The sequence below is a fragment of the Mastigoproctus giganteus genome, chromosome 1 (assembly GCF_048544385.1).
Source record: "Mastigoproctus giganteus isolate SK-2022 chromosome 1, ASM4854438v1, whole genome shotgun sequence".
In the NCBI taxonomy this organism is placed as follows: domain Eukaryota; kingdom Metazoa; phylum Arthropoda; class Arachnida; order Uropygi; family Thelyphonidae; genus Mastigoproctus; species Mastigoproctus giganteus.
In genome coordinates, this window is record NC_143575.1 from 208,229,575 (window position 1) to 208,253,352 (window position 23,778).

General features: G+C 37.5%; 1 protein-coding gene across 6 annotated transcripts in view; it reads left to right on the forward strand.

The window, feature by feature from the left end:
• The window catches only part of LOC150091482 (tight junction protein ZO-3-like), a 549,427-nt gene that overhangs the window by 437,150 nt on the left and 88,499 nt on the right, over positions 1-23,778 (forward strand). For all 6 annotated transcript variants that reach the window (XM_090375872.1, XM_090375842.1, XM_090375863.1 and 3 more), the window contains exon 21: positions 6,922-7,176. In XM_090375872.1, the coding sequence (XP_090231998.1) occupies positions 6,922-7,176 (255 nt within the window). The remainder of the gene's footprint in view (positions 1-6,921; positions 7,177-23,778) is intronic.

A 23,778-nucleotide genomic window follows, 5' to 3' on the forward strand; every position in this document is an offset into this window, starting at 1 on the left:
GTTAATCGTGGGCCAAGTGTGATTTTATTCCCCTGAAAGTTAATTAAGCTGTAAAATTTATAAGGTGCAGATCTGTGTTTTGCGCTTTGTAATTCGGTCTGAAAGATAAAAATTAATAAGCGACAAACATGCTATAATTATGATGTTACTTACATTAAGAAGAATACTAGCTTACAATTATATATGTGCAGTTTTACATGATACATAAGTGAATGACCGGAAACGAATGAGATTTTAATTTCCAGATATTGTATGGAACTTGTGGGTTGATCACTCACTTGATTGCAGAATCTGTCCTTTTTACTTGACTTGATCCTTATCCATCTAACTGTCATAATATAGTTGGTTATAAAGTTTCACTGTCTCTTTGCAGAAAGTCAAGTTTTCTTCTATCTTTTTCTTTTTACAAAAACCAATTAAATAAAACTATGTTAAAAATTGAATTTTTTAAAAATTTTGTGAAATTTGCTTATTTTATTTAATGAATTGGTTGAATGGTGTGCTGTGGTAATGTACATTGCAAAATAGAAACATTATTTAATAACATCATTCTCTGTTATAGTTCAAAGCTAAATAACAATGCCTTTCATTAAGATGCCAAAGAAATACAACATAAAATTTCAGAAGTAACATACAAAATTTTCCCTGTGTTGTAAAATCAGAAAATGGAAATATGGTTGCCTTGTACCATAGTAGATGTTATTTCCTAAGTTTAAGCAGTGATTTTCCAATTTTAAGAAACATGATATATTCAAACATTTGCAAACAAATAAACATAATTACAGCATGCAGTTTATAGAAAGAAATGGAAAAATAGATGTATTTCATGGTCACAGTGATGTTACATGTGCCATTTTATTTGCATCTTTTGTCATAGAATATATGACAAAAGAGAATAACAAAAACAACAGGAATTGTTAGTGAAACTGCATGGGTGGGGAAAGAAGAGGTAGTGATGGCTCCCCCCCCCAAAATAAATAAAAAAAAAAAAAAAAAAAACCCTCCTGATTTCCTCCTACTTACAAAGCCTGATCTCCAGCTTTTTGAAATTCAAAAGTTGGCAGCTATGAATTGTTGATGATCTTGATTCAGGTTGCTGAGAAACTGATTAAATATTTTGTATCTACATTTATGCATGAATGAAGTTTTTGGAAATGAGATAAACCAGAAATATACCAAGTTATAATTTGGAGCTAAATGATTTTGTGATAATTAAGAGGAATGTGGAAGAGAAACTATTGAAGCTGAAAGTAAATAATGCACTTGGGGCAATGGAATCTATCCAGCTATATTAAAAGCAGGAAGAGAGGCAAGCAAAAACCTCAGTCATAATTATGGGAACATCATCATTCAGGGAAGGTCTGTATAGAGTGGAGATGTGTGACTGTCTCTCCTATTCACAAAGGGGAGAACAAAATCAAAAGATAGTGACTAATTGGTGACCAGTAAGCTTGGATTTTTTTTGTTCCAGGTTAAATAATGAAGTCAGTGGTTAAAGAAGTAATGCGGGATCATCTTGACAGGAATGCCGTTATATGACAATCATAGCATGGATTTGTTAAAGGAATATCTTCTGTGACCAATCTGATTAGATTTATGATGCAGTAACAAAGGAACTGGTTGTAAAATATAATTTTGACATCGTATACTTAAGAGTTCAGTAAAGCTTTCAATACCAACTATCCAGCCTTTTCCGTAAAATTAATTAGCTCCAGTTCTACAAGGTTAGGTGATAATTTAGTGTAACAATTACTAAGCCTTTGATTAAAAGGAAATTCTCTTATGTCCAGTACACAGCTGTCCTTTAATATTTGTGTATGTCCATCTAATTTGTGTAACATGCAAAAGAAAACGGTAACTCTACTATTTAATTTACTTAGACCTTTTAAAGCCTTAAAAACTCGGTCAATAACTCATACAGATGTTTGGTCTTGAGATATTTCAACCCCCTCCCCCCGGAACATTATTCTTCAGTGCACCCTTTTGCAGCAGATCCACCATCCCTCCTAAAGTACGATTCCAAACTTCTCTATAATTCTCAAGATGTGATGTAATCAAGATGTTATATAATGGAGTAATTATCTCTTTGTCCATATGAGAAAATTTCTGTACATCATAGATAAAACACCATGTAACATTCTGTTAGCAATATAATAATGATATAATGCTCCAACATTTTTACACTGCTGAAATAACTTATTAGCATTAGTATATGATGCAAGAAAGCAAGCTTATGCAGCATCAGCCAAAAAAAAAAAAACCCCACTCCCATTTCACTCCTCCATTCGTTCAAAATACCTGTCCAGCTGAGCCTTAAATTTATTTAGGGTGTCAACTTCCACAACAAGGGATGGAAGTCTGTTCCACCAACCAACTACCCGCTGGCTAAAGGCAAACTTCTGCACACCTATTCTACATCTGTCTTTCCCCAATTAGAATTTATGCCCTCTCAGATGATTATTCTGAGCAAGAGGAAGAATCCCATCAGCATTGAGCATGCTCAAACCATTCAAGGCTTTATCGACCTCAATCAGATCACCTCGCAGGTGCCTAGTCTCCAGACACTAATTTGCAAAACTTAAGCCTTTCTTCATAAGAGCAACCCTTTGTTCTATTCACTAATCTTGTTTCCCTTCTCTGTACTCATTCCAACAGCTCTACATCCTTCCTAAAATGAGACCTCCAGACCTGTATACAGTAATCAAGGTGTGGCCTCACCATTGCCTTATACAAGGGGATAATCACCTCCTTATCCCTGCTAGAAAAATTCCTATATATCATTGACAAGACACTATGAGCTACTCTTGCAGCCCATCTGCACTACTCAGAAAACTTCATATCTGCCTGCACAATTACTCCCAGGTCCTTTTCATTCTCTACCACTGTCAATGTAGTACTACAGAGTTGATACGTTACTCTGGAGTTACTGCTTCCCATATGTAGTACTTTACATTTTTCAATGTTAAACTTCATTTGCCACCTCTCAGCCCACCTGCTCAACTTTTCTAGATCCTGTTGCAGCAGCGTACTGTCATTAGTGTCCTTAACAATCCTGTCAACCTTCGTATCATCTGCAAACTTTGACATTAATCTTGATATACCATCATAAATATAATTTATAAATACAGAAAACAACAATGGACCCAACACTGAACCCTGAAGGACTCCACTAATAACATTAGTCCACAATGAGCAGTGTCCATTGATTACCACTCTCTGTCTTCTCCCACTCAAACATCCCTTTATCCATAGCAGAAATTTGCCTCCAATGCTACACTGCTCCAATTTGTTCAGCAGTCTTCCATGTGCAACAGTATCAAAAGATGTTCTAAGATCCAAATATATATCAAAGTTATTCCCTGCATCCAGTTCCTTTGTGACAACATCATAGTATCCAATCAAAACCATGCTGTGTCAGAGCTATAACTGAAGTCTTGTCTAGATGATCCTGCAGTGCTTCTTTAACCAGTGCCTCCATTAATTTTCCTGGAACAGAAGTTAAACTAACAGGTCTATAATTACTTGTGTCGCCCTCTGATCCTCCATTGTGAATTGGGGTCACATTTGCACATCTCCAGTCCATGGGTACCTCCCCTGAGTCCAAAGAAGCTCTCATAATTATGGCTAAGGGTTTGCTTACTTCCTTTGCTGCCTCCTTTAATGTAATTGGATAGATCCCGTCCAACCCGGGTGCCTTTTTTATGTTTATCTTCAACAATTTCTCCTCCACTTTGCTCTCAGTTATTACAAAATCATCTAGCTCACTGCCAGAGTTTAACTCATCTCTGGGTATTTTCCTCCCTGAATAACTCCTCATATGTGAATGTAGATGCAAAATACTCATTTAGTTTGTTAGCCACCTGAGCAGGATCATCAACAGTTGAACCATCAATATCCAGCGGACCAATCTGATTCATTCCTTTCCTTCTAGAGTTTACATAGGTAAAGAACTCTTTGCTGTTTTTCTTTGCATCCTTTGCCAAAGATTTCTCATAATCTGCCTTTGCCTGCCTAATCTCCTTTGTGACTTGGTTACAGACCAGCTTATATCTATCATAGGCTTCCGTGTCACCCATTAATTTATATGTATCCCATGGATGTTTCTTCTCTGCCATGTCTCATTAGTTCATCTGACATCCATTTAAGGCCTAAACCTTGAACAATATTTCTTAGTTGGTATGTAAAGCCTAATAACTTCCAAGATAAATTCTTTTGAATGCTTCCCATTTTGAATTTGCTGTTGGTAACATCATCAGTTGGTCCCACTGTATAGAATTTAAATACTGTCTCAGACCACCGTAGTCGCCTTTACAAAAGCAAAAACTCTTCCCTTTACCACTGATGGTAGTTACCTCTTTGAGTAAATCCCACTTCAGCACACTGTGATCACTGCCACCTAGTGGTTCCTTTATCTGCAGATTCTTAATACATGAAGAATCACTACTGATAATCAGATCAAGAGTATTACTCCCTCTAGTTGCCTCCTGAACATGCTGATGTAGAAAACAATCATCCAATAAATCTACAAAAGCCTTGCTAGTGTGTGAGTGACCAACCCACAAATACCAGTCAATATCTGGGAAATTAAAATCCCCCATTATAAGACTCTCTGATGTACTGGCCCACTCTATTTCCCTGTACAGTTTCTTATTATATTCATCAGAGTCATTAGGCCTATAACACACTCTACTACTCTCAATTTTGATCTCCCAATGCTTATGTCACACCAAACTGACTCGACACTGCACTGTCCAGCGATGTCGACTGGCTTCACTTCCTTGGATTTTATGTGTCTTAAGTAATAGCAGAACCTATCCTGTCTATTCTTCCTTTACATATTGTACTCCCCAAATTCCAGTTCTGCATTCTTTATATGTGTGTGACACCACATCTCTGATAACCCAACAATATCTGCCTTTGATGTTTTGAGCAGTACCTCAAATTCATCAAATTTATTTACCAATATATTCATAATTACTCCTAAATCTTTCATTGTCAACTGCCTTAAATTTATTGTTCCCCAAATAGTAAGATAAACTAGGAATACTATTACATAAAACAGTATATAACTTTATCTTCTTTAGTATTGTACTTTAACTGTCATTTTTCAGACAAAATAAATATATCCATTTGGTTGATGTAGCATCCCTCAGTTACTGTTATTTTATCAACCTCCCAACCTTTTTATCTCTGGCAACTTTTATATCAGTCCTGCTATTCCTTCTTCATTTTCATTAACAGATATCGGAAGCAAGGGTGTCAGTATTGAGTTTTGTAGAACTCCACTATAGAGCTGCAGTCCAACAGCCATTTATAATCATGTTCATTACTTATCTGATCTCAGCATATCCCAATCTAATTTTTGCTTTCCCATCACTTATGTCACACCAAATTGACTCATTATCTTGACAGTTCTTGTTTGTTGGCTGAATTCTTCTAAATTAATATGCTTTTCAGTTAAAAGCATAATGCCTCCTAACCCTTCTGGTATGTTGGTACACATTATATATACCATATTCAAATTCTACATCCATTATTAGAAAGACACCATATTTATAATATTTCTGCATTAGAGTATATAATCAGCATTTAAAATTCATCAGATTTATTAAACTATTTGTTAACATTAGTATACAAATGTGTAAGAGTGTCTTTTTTTGTATTCTTTGCAGTCCTAATGCATTCAGTGTGGTTGCTTATGTCAAGGCTTTTCCATTTGGATATTCACTTAGTACAACTGTTCTGTAATTCTCCATTACTTTCCCATGAGACCACGGGAGTAGTCCCATAGTTTTATGGTCAGTTCCAGAACTTAGAATTTGTGTGATAAGTATCCACAGCAAACATGGTACTCTTTCTACTAGTATAGAAATCACTGCATATCTACATTAGTGCAAGAATTGAATCTACTTATGCTTCTTGTAGCTGTGATAACATTCTTGGTCTCAGTATTCCTCTCCCCACAGAAGTTTCCTAATAGTTATCATTGCTTCAGAAGCATTAGCAGATGTTCTTACTAACTTTATGTAACACAGATGATGGGTATCAACTTAATGGAACACACCCATTGCATTGTATCATAATATATGAGGGCTTAGTTTTAGTTTTAATATGTTCGCTGCCTCAAAGGGAGGCGCCTCCGTAGCCAGGTGGGAAGGAACAGCAGTGCGTAGCACACTCTTCTTGATTAGACCGGGGTTCGAGCCCGTCACCACCAAATACGGAAGATGCGGAAAGGTCAAGGAAAGACCACCACATATCCCGGAGCAATATGGCCTTAGTTGCTAACGCTCCAAAAAACCAAATAAACAGTAAAAACAGCCTCAAAGGATATATGCGTAAAACAGCACTAGGAGTGTTGTGCCGCAATGCCCAAATGCATTCAAAATGCATCCAGGTATGGGCCATAACCCATATAAGTGTTCATTCTTAAGTAGTCAACTAACAAGAGCTGTAAACTTAAAGGCACATGAAATTAACAACTACTGAGTATTAGTACACTAATTGAACACTGCTATAATGTTTATCATTTGTTTATAGACTTGGCACGTAGTTTTTTTTTTTTTTTTTGTTTTTTTTGCTTGTCTCCATGCTAATTTATGTACATGAATAAACTTTTCATAAAATTTTAAGATATGTTCTGAGTTACAGCTTAGCACAAAAGTATGTCTTAAGTGTTTGTTTTAGCAGTGAATTCCAAACTTTAAATTTTAAACCATTATGTACGAATTTCAGGAATATTGGCAATGAATGTTGATTTTGTTCCACATTCCAAAAATTACAGCACATTAAACAAATTCTCTCATATTTAGGTGGCAGCAAAAGTGTTAATGTGAAAATGAGTTAAAAAATTAATAAAAGAGTTTATAATTTCTATTTTCTATTATATGGTATATAGGATCACTATCTTTAATTTTTTAGCCAGAAGAAGCTATTTCTGATGACTTTTTATTTCCCATGACATCACGACTTAGTTATGCATCTTCTCCTGAAAGTGATCTTGATCTGACAACAGATACTAGGCCAATGAGTTTACAAGACACTGCCCCTCCAGGAACTGATCGTCATCTTGTTAAGGCTTCTAGTGATCCAAGCATTGCCACACAGGAAGAAATGGGAGGACCTCCTGCTTATAATCAGTTAACTGGTTATACACTTTCTAGAAATTCAAGACAGGTGATTATGTATATATTTTTATTTTTTAATTATTTGTTATAACTAGAGGAATACCAGAATAAAAGGGAGAATTAAATATCAGGTGTCAAAAACTACCCCAAATGGCACTGTGTACAATTAAACATAATGAGGACAGTATAATAGCTGTATAAATATTAGATAAATCAGTTAAGGTCAAGGCGTTTATGTTTAATTGCTGTCTCCAGGGTTTCCCCTATATACCACTGTAGCCTCTGAAAAGGCATAATGCCAAGTCCTGTGAGTGTGTGTGTGTGCGTGTGTGTGTGTGGAGTGCCGATACCAGGTGACTTTGCAGCCAGAGGAGAAGGGGACTCCAGGTCCCTTTCCCCCCTGACTCCCAACCATGACCACGAGGAGGTGCACCAGGGTCCACTATCCACTTGACACATTTACAGGGGCTATCAGGTAATCCTGAGAGCCCCAAATTTTCAAAGAAAGGAAAATAGGAGGAATAGTAAGGTAGGAAAGTGGATAGAAAACAAGGGGATGAAAGAAACAGGTATCCCTAAAAAGAAGTTAATAGAAGTAGAGGATAGTACTAGTGGACAATATGAAATCAATAATTAATTACATATATTACTATATACAATTACACTGAAGCTGCTAGGTTAGCAATTACCAAGAATAAGTTTTAACTTGTCATTACTTAAACTAAACCGGAAACATCCAGCTGCTCGCTTGCAGCCATAACAAAATTTTAACAACCTATTAATTATTGCAACACCCCTCCACATCATCTATCAGTTATTGGGGGATTCTATCAGTTATTGGAGGATCCCCTCATCTATCAGTTATTGGAGGATTTTAACTTCCCAGATATTGACTGGAACTTGTGGGTTGGTCACTAGCACACTAATAAGACTTGTGTGGATTTATTGGATGATCGTTTTCTGCAGCAGCATGTTCGCGGGGCAACCAGAGAGGGTAATACTCCTGATCTGGTTATCAGCAGTGATCATTCGTCTATTAAGAATTTGCAGATAGAGGAACCACTAGGTGGTAGTGATCATAGTGTACTGATTTGGGATTTACTTAAAGATATAATTACCATCAGGGGTAAAGGAAAGGGTTTTTGCTTCCATAAAGATGAGCACAGTTGTCTCAGACAGTTTTAAATTCTGTACAGTGGGATCAACTGATGATGTTACCAACAGCAAATTCTAAGTGGGAAGCATTCAAGGAATTGTGGAAGCTACTAAAAGTTTCATTTCTATTAAGAAATATTGTTCAACGTTTAGGCCTAAATGGTTATCAAATGAACTGATCAGACTTGTGACAGAGAAGAAAAATGCATATAAATTATCAGTTGACACAGAAGCCTACAGCAGATATAAGCTGGTCTGTAATCAAGTCACAAAAGAGGTTAGGCAGGCAAAGGCAGATTACGAGAAATCTTTGGTAAAGGATGCTAAGAAAAACATCAAGTATTTCTTTACTTATATAAACTCTAAAAGGAAGGGGATGAATCTGATTGGTCCACTTGATATCGATGGTTTGACTATTGATGATCCTGCTGAGATAGCAAACAAACTGAATGAGTATTTTGCATCTACATTCACACGAGGAATTATTAAGGTTTGAAAATGCCAGAAGGTTATCAAATTGTAGCAGGGTGCTTAATGATGTTGTAATAACTCAGAGCAAAGTGGAGGAGAAATTGTTGAAGTTAAACATAAGAAAGGCATCAAGGGTGAATGGGATCTATCCAGTTATATTAAAGGAGGCGGCACAGGAAGTAAGCAAACTCTTAGCCATAATTATGAGAGCATCCTTGGACTCAGGGGAGGTCCCCACAGACTGGAGATGTGGAAATGTATCCCCAATTCACAAAGGGGGATCGAAGGGTGACACGAGTAATTACAGACCAGTTAGTTTAACTTCTGTTCCGGGTAAAATAATGGAGTCACTGGTTAAAGATGCATTGCAGGATCATCTAAACAAGACTGCAGCAATAATTCAGACACAGCATGGGTTTGTTAAGGGAAAGTCTTGTCTGACAAATTTGATTGGATATTATGATGGGTTTTACAAAGGAACTGGATGCAAAAAATAATTTTGATATCATATACTTGGATTTCAGGAAAGCTTTTGGTACTGTTGTGGATTGAAGACTACTGTACAAATTGGAGCAGAATGGTATTAAGGGTAAGTTGCTACAATGGATAAAAGGATGGTTCAGTGGGAGAAGACAGAGGGTGGTAATCAATAGGTGCTGCTCTTCGTGGACTAATGTTATTAGTGGAGTCCCACAGGGTTCAGTGTTGGGTCTACTGTTGTTTTGTATATTTATCAATGATATTGATGAAGGTATATCAGACTTAGTGTCGAAGTTTGCAGATGATACAAAGGTTGGCAAGGTTGTTAATTACAGTTAATGGCAGTGTGCTACTGCAACAGGATCTAGAAAATTTGGACAGATGGGCTGAGAAGTGGCAACTGAAGTTTAACCTTGACAAATGCAAAGTACTGCATATGGGTAGAAGTAACCAGAGAGAAAAGTACCAACTGTGTGGTACTATACTTAAGGTTGTAGAAAATGAAAAAGACCCTAGGAATAAATGTGCAGTCAGATATGAAGTTTTCTGAGTAGTGCAGAATGGCTGCCAGGGCAGGTCATGGGGTTTTGTCAATGATATATAGGAATTTTGCTAGCAGGGAAAAGGAGGTGATTGTCCCTCTGTATAAGGCAATGGTCAGGCCATGCCTTGAGTACTGTGTACAGGGATGGAGCCCTCATTTTAAGAAGGATATAGATTTGCTTGAGCATGTACAGAGCAGGGCAACAAAATTGGTGAGGGGAATGAAGGGATCCTCTTACCAAGAGAGGCTTAAGTTCTGCAAATTGCAGTGGCTGGAGATTAGGCACCTGTGCAGTGATCTGATTGAGATGTATAAGGCCTTGAATGGGTTGAGCACGCTGGATTCTGATGGGATTCTTCCACTTGTTTAGATTACGAACCTAAGGGGGCATAAATTCAAATTAAGGAAAGACAGATGTAGAATAGATGTGCAGAAATTTGCCTTTAGCCAGCGGGTGGTTAATTTCTGGAACAAACTTCCATCTGTCGCTGTGGAAGTTGAAAGGTTAAATAAATTTAAGGAGGAACTGGACAAACATTTAGGGGGAATGGTTGTGTGAAATTAATTTTTTTTTGGCTGATGCTGCATAAGCTCATACACTGGCTTTCTTGCATCACATGCCGGCGCCTCCGTAGCCAGGTTAGCAGGAGCAGCGTAGCACACGCTTCTTGATTAGATCGGGATTTGAGCCCGTGACCATCAAATACGGAGGATGTGGAAAGGTTCAGGGAATGTCCACCGCATATCCCCGGAGCAATATGGTCTTAGTTGCTAATGCTCCCAAAAACCAAATAACAAACAAACAAACAGCATCGCATGCCATTACTACTACTACTGCCACCCTTTTCCACTACTTACAATAAAGCAATAACAAATTCAGCATTTGAACTCAACTGACAAACCTCGGTACAAATTCAATCAAACTCGGACAAACACAGTACATATTCATTTTGTCAAGGCTGCAGTAATATACAACAACAGAATATACATCCAAAAGGAAAGTAAAAAACCATCTGGATTTCCATCCATTTATTACATACAAAACACATTTACCCTTATTATTCTACCATTCTAGAAGAAGTAAGCTATTAAGCTGATCACATTCCAAACCAAATCCAAGTTCTATCTTGTGAGCTCCCACATACATAGACTACAGCCAAGATCAATATACAAAACCAACTAAATTACAGTCCAACGTCAAATATATGACTGCAGTCCAAGTTCTAAAACTAACTGAATATACACCTATAGTGCAAGTCAAAATATGTCCTGCCACACTAGAACTGGGACCACAGTGAGAAACAAATTCAACCCATTGATCATATGATCAACCTCACTCTTATTCAACACCCATTATACACAATGGGATATAACTGAACAAACCTTTTACAGCAGAATATCAAGTTATCTACATTATATACACATTGGGATAATAACATGACTGTTTTTATGAACTGTCCCAAAATGAAAAGTTTAAACTGCAAAAGAGTCATTTTGCCATGGCAAACAGTCATTTTGCCATTCTCCCATAAATTGACTCCTTATTCTAGATTTGTAGAGAGGTGGTTGTTGTTGTTATTTGGTTTTTAGGAGCATTAGCAACTAAGGCCATATTGCTCCAGGATATGCGGTGGTCATTCCCTGACCTTTCCACATTCTCCATATTTGGTAGTCACGGGCTCGAATCCCAGTCTAATCAAGAAGCGTGTGCTACGCAGTGCTGCTCCTGCCCACCTGGCTACGGAGGCACCATTTGTTTGTAGAGAGGTCTGAATTGATGGAATACTGATTAAGTATCACAGGCAGCCCATTACTCCTGTGATACTGTAAGTAGTTGAAGATAACCTCGTATTAATTGGTAATTTACCAGACAAAACCTGAATTGTCGAAGTGGATATTGTCCGGCAAGATCTAGACATAGCTTTAAGAAAGAACCTTTGTGCTTGCGTTAAGTACCTATTTATCAAAGATCTACTTATGCTGAGGCCCTGTACACCTGCAGCATAACGTACTATAGGAATAAAAATACTCTTATAATATTGTGTAAGTGTGGAAGATTTTATACCCCATGAATCCCTTGTAATTTTGACCAACGTGCCAGTCAGTGTTTTAACGTTACATAATATAAACTTTGCATGGGAGATAAACTGGAATTTATTGCCCAACATGACATCTAAATATTTGTAAGTATTTACCAATTTTAGGCTGATCAAGTAGTCTCACATTTGGGGGTCTATTTTGGTTCGGTCTACTAACTAACATTTGTTTAATTTTTGTAATTGAAATTTCAAGCTTGTGTGTCTGACACGAATTATTTAAATCCTTTAGCAAATCATTTGCACAAGTTTCAAGTTAAAGTCTAGAATCTCCAAGAACAAGAACAAGAACAAGAAGGTTATCGGCATGTGCCACCTTTATAATTCTTTCATGTTCATTAGCCAGCCACCCTGTCAAGGACCACATTCCAACAGACAGGTGCGAGAATGGATCCCTGGGGGTAGCCGTGGGTCACCGGTCTTGTAACAAAACTTAATCCATGTGAGACAACAAGAGACCTATTTTGGAAGTAATCAGTTATAAGACTATATAAGGGCACAGAGACCCCAGCTTCCTGGAACCTCACCATGACACTCTGCCACAGAAGTTGCAACTGAATCGATAACATACTTTATAGCGTCCACAGTGGATTTACCCTTTGTGAAGCCAAATTGATTCTATACCTGTAAGCTTTTATTGCTATAGTATTTTGTGACTCTTTCTACAATTAATTTTTCCAGTACTTTGCCAAGGACTGAAAGCAAAGCAATAGGATGATACGAGCAGGTCTGATTAGCTGGATTATCAGGACTTTTCAAAAAAATTTTGAGATTTGCTTTCTTCCAAGAAATAGGGAATAACTCTTCACTAAGACCAGTGTTAAATAACTTTAGGAATAATTGGGAACACTTTGTCCAAACTTGTTTCAAATAGTTACTTCCATCAGATCAAGACAAGGACATTTACCATCTCTCGTTGAACACACCGCAGAGCCAACTTCATCCAGCAAAAAATCCTCCTCAAAAGCAGGTTCTTCGTACATTAAGTGGTCCATTCTGTGACGGGTTTGCTCAGAACTCTCAGGTATGGTAACATCTTGTTTAATCAAATCATCCAGAATGGCATTCATGAAAATGTTTCAGAACTTCAAAGCAGATGAGAAGATCTCACCTACAAGCTTATAAGCTAATCCCCAAGGTTCATTGTCTAAAGTCTTTGACCAGGTGATTCCCAAGCCAATCTCTTATCTCTTTTTATACAATTAAAGTATGTCTTTCTAGCTAATTTATAAAGTTCATTGAAACATTCTGTATCATATGATTGTCTGTTACTTCTTCTTGCTCATTGTAAATCTCATCTAGCACAACTCGATTTTTTTCCTAAGGTCTGTCAGGGACTGAATTTTTCCTTGTTTGTTTCTTTTTGGGTGTAATATCACAGACATTTATGATAAGTTTCATAATTTCATTAGTTATGAAGTCAGAGCTAAATTTCCAATACGGTGGAAATTTATAAAGGTATCAACAATTTTTCCGTCAAAGGATTCCCAGACAACCTGCTGCATTTTATAGTGCGGAAAATCATAAGTAAATCCAAGACCTCCAGAGACCAAGACAGCTTCAATGTCAAAAGAAATAGCATTATGATCACTACCAGACCACGAAGAGTGTACACACCAATTGTTGTTGGGGTTTTTTTTTTTGGTGCAAGAGCTACTTTGGCCATATTGTGCCACACACCAATTACTGATACAGCTACCAAAGGTGCTGTTAGAAAGGGTGATGTCAATGAAGGACTGTCTAGTACAAACAAAAGTTGGAATATGTCCTGGAGGATTCTGAAGAGTCAAGTTTTTGGACAATATGAACTCTTCAAGAAGTTCGCCTTTAGAATTAGATATAGGACTGTTACACAGTGTCGAAGAAGCATTTGCATCAGTCAAAATCAATACTTTTTTCAAGCAAATTTAATCAAAACAGATTCCAAATAATTTAAAAAGGTTTCGATATCCTGGTTTTCATGAGAGCACTGTATATACAATGAAATAAAGAAAATCTGACCAAAGTGTCCTTCTAAACATGTACAAACTGCATGCTTAGTGCATAAACATTTCAATCTGGTAACTGTCGTCTGCGATGACCAGAGCTGCCACACTGGACACAGCATTGCTTCCCACACCACAGATTTGAGTACTTGCCGGGACTACTTTGCATCCAAAAAGCAAACCCTTTACCCTACTCTTATATGAATACAATTCTTGAAGCCACAGGACTTAAACCTTATGGGCTAAAATTATTTTAGACGCATCATTTAACACTGACACTGACCACTGATAATTTAGTTGTACAGCTTTTATTTTCCTTCAGTATTGATTACTGTGTAATGCATTAAACTTAATTTTTTCTGGATTTAGTAATTTCCTGAGACTGAATGTACTCGGAACACTTGGGATCAGAGTGAGAGTGGTCGGACTTCTTTTTCCTTAGTTTGCAATTAGGTCAAACTTCGGAGGAGTTTGGTATAGGAAATGTGTCAACCTTACAGTCCATGCTGACCACAATGCTGACTAGTATGTTCTGATTGTTTACAATTTTTAGCAGAGGGGCCATAGCCTAAGCACTTAAAGCACCGGGGTGCTATTATAAAATCCTTGACATTATGGACTGACCAACCTAAATATACTTGAGAATCTAAATTTAACAATATATGTCTAATATGTGCTGGTACCTAAAAAACCCAATGTTTCCTATTTTTATTTTTGGCATTTATTTTAAACCTAATTTTAACTTCTTAAATTCCTCTTCACTAATGTTATGTTCACTTAAAATTTTAACAAACAAGTCTTCCATACACCCTTGGTCCATAAACTCCTCATGAATATCATAAGCTATGAGGTTGGGTTAAGTTTGCATGGTACGTCAACATTCAAGTAGTAGTAGTAGTAGTGGCATGGGATGCAAGAAAACAACTGTATGAGCTTATGCAGCATCAGCCAAAAAAAAAAAAAAAAAAAATCACACAGCCATTCCCTCTAAATGTTTGTCCAGTTCCTCTTTAAATTTATTTAAACTAACATTAGTAGAGGCATTTGATGCAAGAAAGCAAGCTTATGCAGCATCAGACAAAAAAAAAAAAAAAATAATAAATAAATAAAAAATAACCACTTTCACTTCACCCCTCTGTTCGTTTGAAATACCTGTCCAGCTGAGCCTTAAACTTATTTAGGCTATCAACACTTCCACGACAAGGGATGGAAGTCTATTCCACCAACCAACCACCCGCTGACTAAAGGCAAATTTCCTCACGTCTATCCTACATCTGTCTTTTCTCAATTTGAATTTATGCCCTCTCAGGTGATTATTCTGAGCAAGAGGAAGGATACCATCACCATTGAGCATGCTCAAACCATTCAAGGCTTTATACACCTCTATCAGATCACCTCGCTGGTGCCTTGTCCAAAGACACTGTAATTTGCAAAACTTAAGCCTTTCTTCGTAACAGCACCCCTTTGTTCCATTCACTAATCTTGTTGCCCTTCTCTATTCCAGCATTGCTACATCCTTCTTGAAATGAGGCCTCCAGACCTGTATACAGTACTCTAGGTGTGGCCTGACCATTGCCTTATACAAGGGAATAATCCCCTCCTTATGCCTGCTAGAAAAATTCCTATATATCATTGACAATACACCATGAGCTACTCTTGCAGCCCGTCTGCACTGCTCAGAAAACTTCATATCTGCCTGCACAACCATCCCCAGGTCCCTTTCATTCTATACTATACCATACCACTGTCAGTGTGGTACGACAGAGTTGATACGTTGCTCTGGGGTTGCTGTTTCCCATATGTAGTACTTTACATTTGTCAATGTTAAACTTCATTTGCCACCTCTCAGCCCATCTGCTCAACCTTTCCAGATCCTGTTGCAGTAGCATAGTGTCAGTAGCGTCCTTGACAACCCTGCCAACCTTCGTATCGTCTGCAAACTTGGACATTAAGCTTGATATACCATCATCAATATCATTTATAAATACAGAAAACAATAATGGACCCAATACTGAACCCTGAGGGACTCCACTAATAACATTAGTCCACGATGAGCAGTGTCCATTGATTACCACTCTCTGTCTTCTCTCCCTCAACCACCCCTTTATCAATAGCAGCAATTTGCCTCCAATGCCACACTGCTCCAATTTGTGCAGCAGTCTTCCATGTGCAACAGTATCAAAAGCCTTTCTAAGGTCCAAGTATATAATATCAAAGTTATTCCCTACATCCAGTTCTTTTGTGACTGCATCATAGTATCCAATCAAATTGGTCAGGCAAGACTTCCCCTTAACAAAACCATGCTGTGTCTGAGCTGTCTGAACGTCCACAACAACAGATGGAAGTTTGTTCCAGCAATTAACTATCTGCTGGCTAAAGGAAAATTTCTGCACATCTATTCTACATCTGTCTTTCCTTAATTTGAATTTATGTCCCCTTAAGTTTGCAATCTGAACAAGTGGAAGAACTCCATCAGAATCCAGCGTACTCAACCCATTCAAGGCCTTATACCTCAATCAGATCACCGCGCAGGTGCCTAGTCTCCAGGCACTGCAATTTGCAGAACTTAAGCCTCTCTTGGTAAGAGGATCCCTTCATTCCCCTCACCAATCTTGTTGCCCTTTTCTGTACGCACTCAAGCAAATCTACATCCTTCCTAAAATGAGGCCTCCAGACCTGTACACAGTACTCAATGCATGACCTGACCATTGCCTTATAAAGAGGGACAATCCCCTCCTTTTCCCTGCTAGCAAAATTTCTATATATCATTGACAAAACCCATGTCCTGCCCTGGCAGCCTGTCTGCACTGTTCAGAAAACTTCATATCACTCCCAGGTCTTTTTCATTTTCTGCCATCTTCAGTGTACTACCACACAGTTGGTACATTTCTCTGGGCTTACTTCTATTCATATGCAGTACTTTGCATCTGTCAAGGTTAAACTTCAGTTGCCACTTCTCAGCTCATCTGCCCAAATTTTCTAGATCCTGTTGCAGTAGTACACTGCCATTACTATCATTAACCATCCTGCCAACCTTTGTATCATCTGCAAACTTCGATGCCGCCTCCATAGCCAGGTGGGCAGGAGCAGCAGTGCATAGCACACGCTTCTTGATTAGACCGGGGTTCGAGCCCATGACCACCAAATACGGAGAATACGGCAAGCTCAGGGAATGAGCACTGCATATCCCCGGAGCAATATGGCCTAAGTTGCTAATGCTCCTAAAATCCAAACAACAATAACAGCAAACTTCGACACTAAGCCTGAATTCATCAATATCATTGATAATTATACAAAACAACAGTGGACCCAACACCGAACCCTGTGGGACTCCACACTAATAACATTAGTCCACGAAGAGCAGCACCCATTGATTACCACCCTCTGTCTTCTCCCACTCAACCATCCTTTTATCCATTGTAGCAACTTATCCTTAATACCATTCTGCTCCTTGTACAGTAGTCTGCCATGCGCAACAGTGTCAGAAGTTAAATTAACTGTTCTGTAGTTACTCGTATCACCCTTCGATCCCCCTTTGTGAATTGGAGATACATTTGCACGTCTCCAGTCCGTGGAGACCTTCCCTGAGTCCAAGAATGGTCTCGTAATTATGGCTAAGGATTTGCTTACTTCCTTTGCTGCCTCCTTTATATAACTGGATAGATCCCATGCACCCTGGGTGCCTTTCTCATGTTTAACTTCATCAATTTCTCCTCCATTTTGCTCTCAGTTATTACAAAATCATTAAGCACCCTTCTACAATTTGATAGCCTTCTGGCATTTTCAAACCTTAATAACTCCTCATGTGTGAATGTAGATGCAAAATACTCATTCAGTTTGTTTGCTATCTGAGCAGGATCATCAACAGTCGAAGCATCGATATTAAGTGGACCAATCAGATTCACTCCCTTCCTTTTAGAGTTTATATAAGTAAAGAAATCCTTGCTGTTTTTCTTAGCATCCTTTGTCAAAGATTTCTCGTAATCTGCCTTCGGCTGCCTAACCTCCTTTGTGACTTGATTACAGACCAGCTTATATCTGCTGTAGGCTTCTGTGTCACCTGATAATTTATATGCATCCCATGCATTTTTCTTCTCTGTCATGAATCTCATTAGTTCATTTGATAACCATTTAGGCTTAAAACTTGAACAATATTTCTTAATAGGTATGAATCTTTTAGTTGCTTCCACGATTAATTCCTTGAATGCTTCCCACTTAAAATTTGCTGTTGGTAACATCATTAGTTGATTCCACTGTACAGAATTTAAAAACTGTCTGAGATCACTGTTTTCACCTTTAAGGAAGCAAAAACTCTTTCCTTTACCCCTGATGGTAATTATATCTTTAAGTAAATCCCACATCAGTATACTGTGATCACTGCCATCTAGTGGTTCCTTTGTCTGCAAATTCTTAACACACGAATGATCACTGCTGATAACCAGATCAAGAGTATTAATCCCACTAGTTGCCTCTTGAACATGCTGCTGCAGAAAACAATCATCCAATAAATCCACACAAGTGTCATTAGTGTGCTAGTGACCAACCCACAAGTTCCAGTCAATATCTGGGAAGTTAATATCCCCCATTATAAGGCATTCTGATTTACTAACCGACCCTATTTCTCTGTACAATTGTTCATTGTACTCATTCGAGTCATTACGCGTATAATACACTCCTACTCTTATTTCTGCTTTCGCAGTGCTTATGTCAAACCAAACTGACTCAACAGTGCACTGTTCATCCATATCAACTGGATGCACTTCTTTTGATTATATGTTTTTTCTTAATTAGCAGCATAACACCTCCTCCCTTCCTATCCTGTCTATCCTCTCTGTACACATTGTACTCCCCAAATTCCAATTCTGCATTCTTATTATCTGTGTGACACCACGTGTCTGATATCCCAACAATATTCGCCTTTGATGTCTTGACCAACAAACACTTCAAATTTATTTACTATACTTCTAGCATTGGTATACATGCACCTATTCTTATTCTTAGTTACCTTAACACCAACCTGTTTCACAATGATTGCCATCAGTTGTGATCTTTAAAATTTAGAACAACTTTTCAATTTAATCAAGTCATTTCCGGTCACAGTCTGTATGTCTGTAATTCCTTATCTCTAACTTTATGAATGGATTTAACTTTCATCTGTTTGAATTCAGATCTAAAATAAAATTCTTAGAAATAAACTGCTTAACGAGGACCAAATAACCTGCTCCAAGAGGACCATCCTCGTGGATAGGGACCAGATTCTTACCTAGAGTCCCTGAAGGAATTAATTCTTCGGCAATTTTTCTGCCTGCGCTAGATGTGGCCACACTAGCATATGTAACCATAGGAGTAGACATAGGCATTACCATAGTATCTAGTTGTGTTTTCAACCTTTCATTCTCTATTGTAAGATCTGTGACTAGATGCTCCCTGTTATTCCATATTTTACTATCCTACACCATCATTAGGGAAGTAACCACACTACCAGTCTTAAAAATATCTAACAAGTTATTTTTGAGAGCATACAACAAATTTAGATTTAGGGTAAAACTTGACCACTCCAATTCACAATCATTATTTAGATTTTGGGCATCAGCTTAACCTTCGGTTGATTCCATGGGAGGAAACTCCTTCCCCAAAATATCCACCAGTTCAACCATCGGTTCCTTTAAACTGGTGTCTAAAAATTCAGGTCACTTGGCATATCTAGAGAACTATCATTAGACATTTTATACAGTCTGAGTATACTACACTATATAAAATTCTTTAATCAATGTCCAGATGAAAAACTTGCAATGATTCAGTTCCAGGCACAGAATCACAGTTCTGATTCAACACACCTAGAGTTGGAAGAAAAACACCAATTTAACTACAGACCAGTAGGTCCTGACCTTTGGGAACAGTCCCAGTCAGTTTACATCAGCTCCAACACAAAGGATTATGTGACTATACCCCTATTAGCCATAATAACATAGCAACACATTATACTTAAATAGAAAATTAACTTAAAGTTTAAGAATTTATTTCTCAACATGTAATTTACAGAGGGTGCCACAAAAACTCCGTAAATTAAGTAATTTTATTGGCTCTTTGCAGTAATTTTTCCAGATTTTTTGAGCCAGTAGGAAGACCAAATCACTACTTGAATGGCATTTGTGTGCAAAAAGTGAAAACGTTAAATAACTTACTAAAATAAATCACACTAATGGGGCCTCAATTAATACAAATATATCATGTTCCAAAATATTAGGAGCACTCAAAACAAATTACAGGCTGGCCTCAATTAATGCGATTAATTCGTCCTACGAGTAGATTGCACAAAATGGAAATGCGTTAATTGAATATAATAATCAATAGGAAAAATTATAATTGGTCCATGACCTTCAGGAATGTCCATAAAGAATTTTTAAAATTTCTTTTAAATAACTTTTTAACTGTATACCATGTAAAAGATAATGAAAATAATTATAGAATTAAATGTTTATGGCATAAAATACATAATGAAGAAACTATTTGTTACTGAAATATTTGAACAGAGTCTTTTCTAGGCCCTGGTGAAAGAAATATCACAAAGAACCTCAAACCTTTTGTTTGAGGTTCTCTGCAATAGAAAAGATTTCATCTAGTTCTTTTACTGTTATCACCTTTGCAGTAACATTTTCATCTGGCTCATTTAAAAATTTATATTAAAAATTTTTTTGCATTTAAAAATTAGAATTTTTAAATGCAAAAAGTTTTAAATGCAGACTTGCATTTAAAAATTAGAATTTTTAAATGCAAGTCTTGCAGATGACTTTATTAGCAGAGGACAATAAGTAATAAGTCTGCTTCAGGTGGTTAATAGAATTCACTGAGGGAGGCAGCGGGCAAACGCTTGTTTATTACTTGTACAATGCATGGTAAGCTTACCACATGATTCAAATCTTTTTCAACTATCACATAAAAAAAGATCACATTAACTAGAAAAAATGGTATAATTTTTTTCAAATAGTGGTAACTTAAAAATGTGTTAATTGAACTTGCGTTATGCGAGGCCTGGCTGTATATACAAAAACCAATATTTTTCGCCACCAGTACACACAAACTCCTAGAATCCAAGATCGCATCAACCAAAAACGTTTTTCCTGCTCTTTCTCTAATGAGCTGCCATGACAGTTCACTAAATACTGTGTTTTCTGTATGTACCTCAGTAAACCAGTTATGTCATCCGCTATTTTATCACAAGTAGTGATGTTAAAAACAAAGATGGCCACCACCACCATATACAGTTTCCCTCCAAATTGTCACATGGGAGCCGCCATGACACCCCAATTGGAAGAGGGAGACCACTTGGCAGAGACCAAAATACAAGATCACATATAGAACAAAAGCCAAGTTATATAAAACAAAGTCTGGCTATCGATTGGTAGCAATATTTACACTAAAAAAAAAAATGTCCCCAGCTACCAGCAGACACCCAGTAGTCTAAAATAAGTGATAGTTTAAAATCAGACACTGTTTTGAAAATCAATTATATCAAAGCAATTAATCCACTGACAGCCTCAAACTTATATCAGCGAACTCGCCCAACATTCACAATTCTAATACACTTATTGATTGTTGGGGCATGTCCAAGAAACAGAAAAATCCTGGGAACTAACTTCAAAATGCTAATCACCTTGGTAACATCCATAGTCATTAGATAAAACAGTAGGATAAGTTAGAACAATGGCTATTGATAATAGTAGTGGCAATGGCAAGTGATGTAAGAAAGCAAACCTATAAAAAAAAAAAAAAAAAACCACAGTTCACCCATACATACCCTCCAAGAATTTGTCTAGTTTTCTCTTGGATTTATTCAACCCATCCACTTCCACAACAACAGATGGAAGCTTGTTCGAACAATCAACAAATTGCTGGCTGATGGTAAACTTCTGCACCTCTATCCTGCAACCATCCTTCCTCAACTTGAATTTATGCCCCCTCGTTGTAGTCTCAGCAAGTGGAAGAATACCATTAACAGTCAGCTTAATCAATCCATTCAAGGCTTTAAACACCTCAGTCAGATCACCTTGCAAGGGGCCTAGTCTCGAGACATTGCAATTTGCAGAACTGAAGCCTTTCTAGGTAAGAGCACCCTTTTGTTCCCTTCACCAATCTGGCAGAGCCGGCAGGGGGGGGGGGGAGATCGGTGCGAGTGTACAAGGCCCCGCGCCACTGACTGATTTTGCAAAATAAAAATGGTTTCATTTTTTTTTTTGTTTTAATACTCTCGCAAAATCTAGTGACATCGCCATAAAATGCCCATATTTTTAATATACATAAGAAATAAAATGTCAATAATCATGTTATTAACATTATGTGAAAGCCCGCCAAGAATTCTCCAAAGAACACGGAAAAATATATTTTCTTTCAAATATATTTAAAATATCTCTCCTTACAAATAAAAAAAATAATTATATAATAATTTATTGGAGTTTCATTTGAAATTATTGTATAAATATTCCTCACAAATACTAATATATATATGACAGCTGATCGTACATCGTACATTTTTATCGCGATTCGCGAGGTGTGAAAATAAATAACATATTTGTATCTATTTTGCAACATGATTATTATTATTATTATTATTATTATTAAATCCGTTTATTATTATAGCAAGCGATTGCTTTCACCCCTTTTACACAGCCAACCGGCTAGAAGGGTGTACAAAAATGCAAGAGTGGCAATTTTTACAATGCAGTATTTACAAATCATGTTTACAGTATTTACAGAAGTGCAAATCATTTACAGTATTATTTACAGAATGTAATTATCGACAACTTTAGAAGAGGAAGTTATTCACAGTACCATTTAAAAGTAGATGTCCAACAGCTATTTTATATTTTGGTCATTCCTTCCTATTTATAAAGTTCAAGTTCCTAGCTTTTTCTAGTTCAAGCTTCTTCTTCATACTTTTATAGTTCAAGCAAGCTGTAAGCTTCAGAGAGGCTCTTCACTCTGTACTGCTTGCCTTCACAGTATTTAACAGGATCTATTGCCAATGTGTTGAAAAGGGGGACTGCATTGTTCAGAAAGAAGTTCTTCAGACAGCACAGGTTGGATAGTGTAGAATGCAATGGTAAGTAGGGATTGTCATTACTGCGTCCAGCACGTGGAGTAGCGATAACTCTGTGAAGACTGGGGGCGTCAATCATGCCAGTTAGCATCTGAGACAGAAGAAGAATATTCTTGGATGCAATGTGAACTCTCCACGGAGTGATATTTAAGTTGGTGTATAAAACAGCTCTGGAGATGGTGAATGCGCTGCCCGTGACTCTGTTCATCCATCGCATTACCCAGTACTCGACTGCCAGGAATCTGTTTATGTACGAGGTCGGTGCAGAATACCAGATTGGTGATGCATATAGTGTGATTGGTTGTAGGCACCGCTGGACGTATCCTCCGACTACATCGACGTGGAGTAACCCCGTCAGCTCTTGTCGAATTGCCCACATTACCGAAAAAGTCTTCGTTTTCATGGTCGAAAAATGGTTTTGAAAAGTGAGACTCTCATCCCAACAAGCCGAGGTCGGTGTGACTAGTAGAGACAGAGATGCAGGAAGAAAGTATATGTGTGGCTCTGATAAATGATAAATTGAATTAAAAAAGGAAGAGAGAAGAAATTACGGAAAAACAGAGGAACTCCCTCGCAAAATTTTTAAAAACCGAACATGTGCAACAAACTGAAGAAACGCATAATTCACAGTTACTGGAAGATCAAACTCGCGGAAATGAAATTACGCCGTGAGACATCCACGAAAACGATCCTGATCATCATAAAGCCAGCTCTCATCCTAATGAAGAGGAAAGCGATGATATGAAAACTGTAAAATGGGAAGATAATCATGAAGCAGAGGGAAATGTACAGATGAAAGATTTTTTGTCAGCGTTGAACAAAG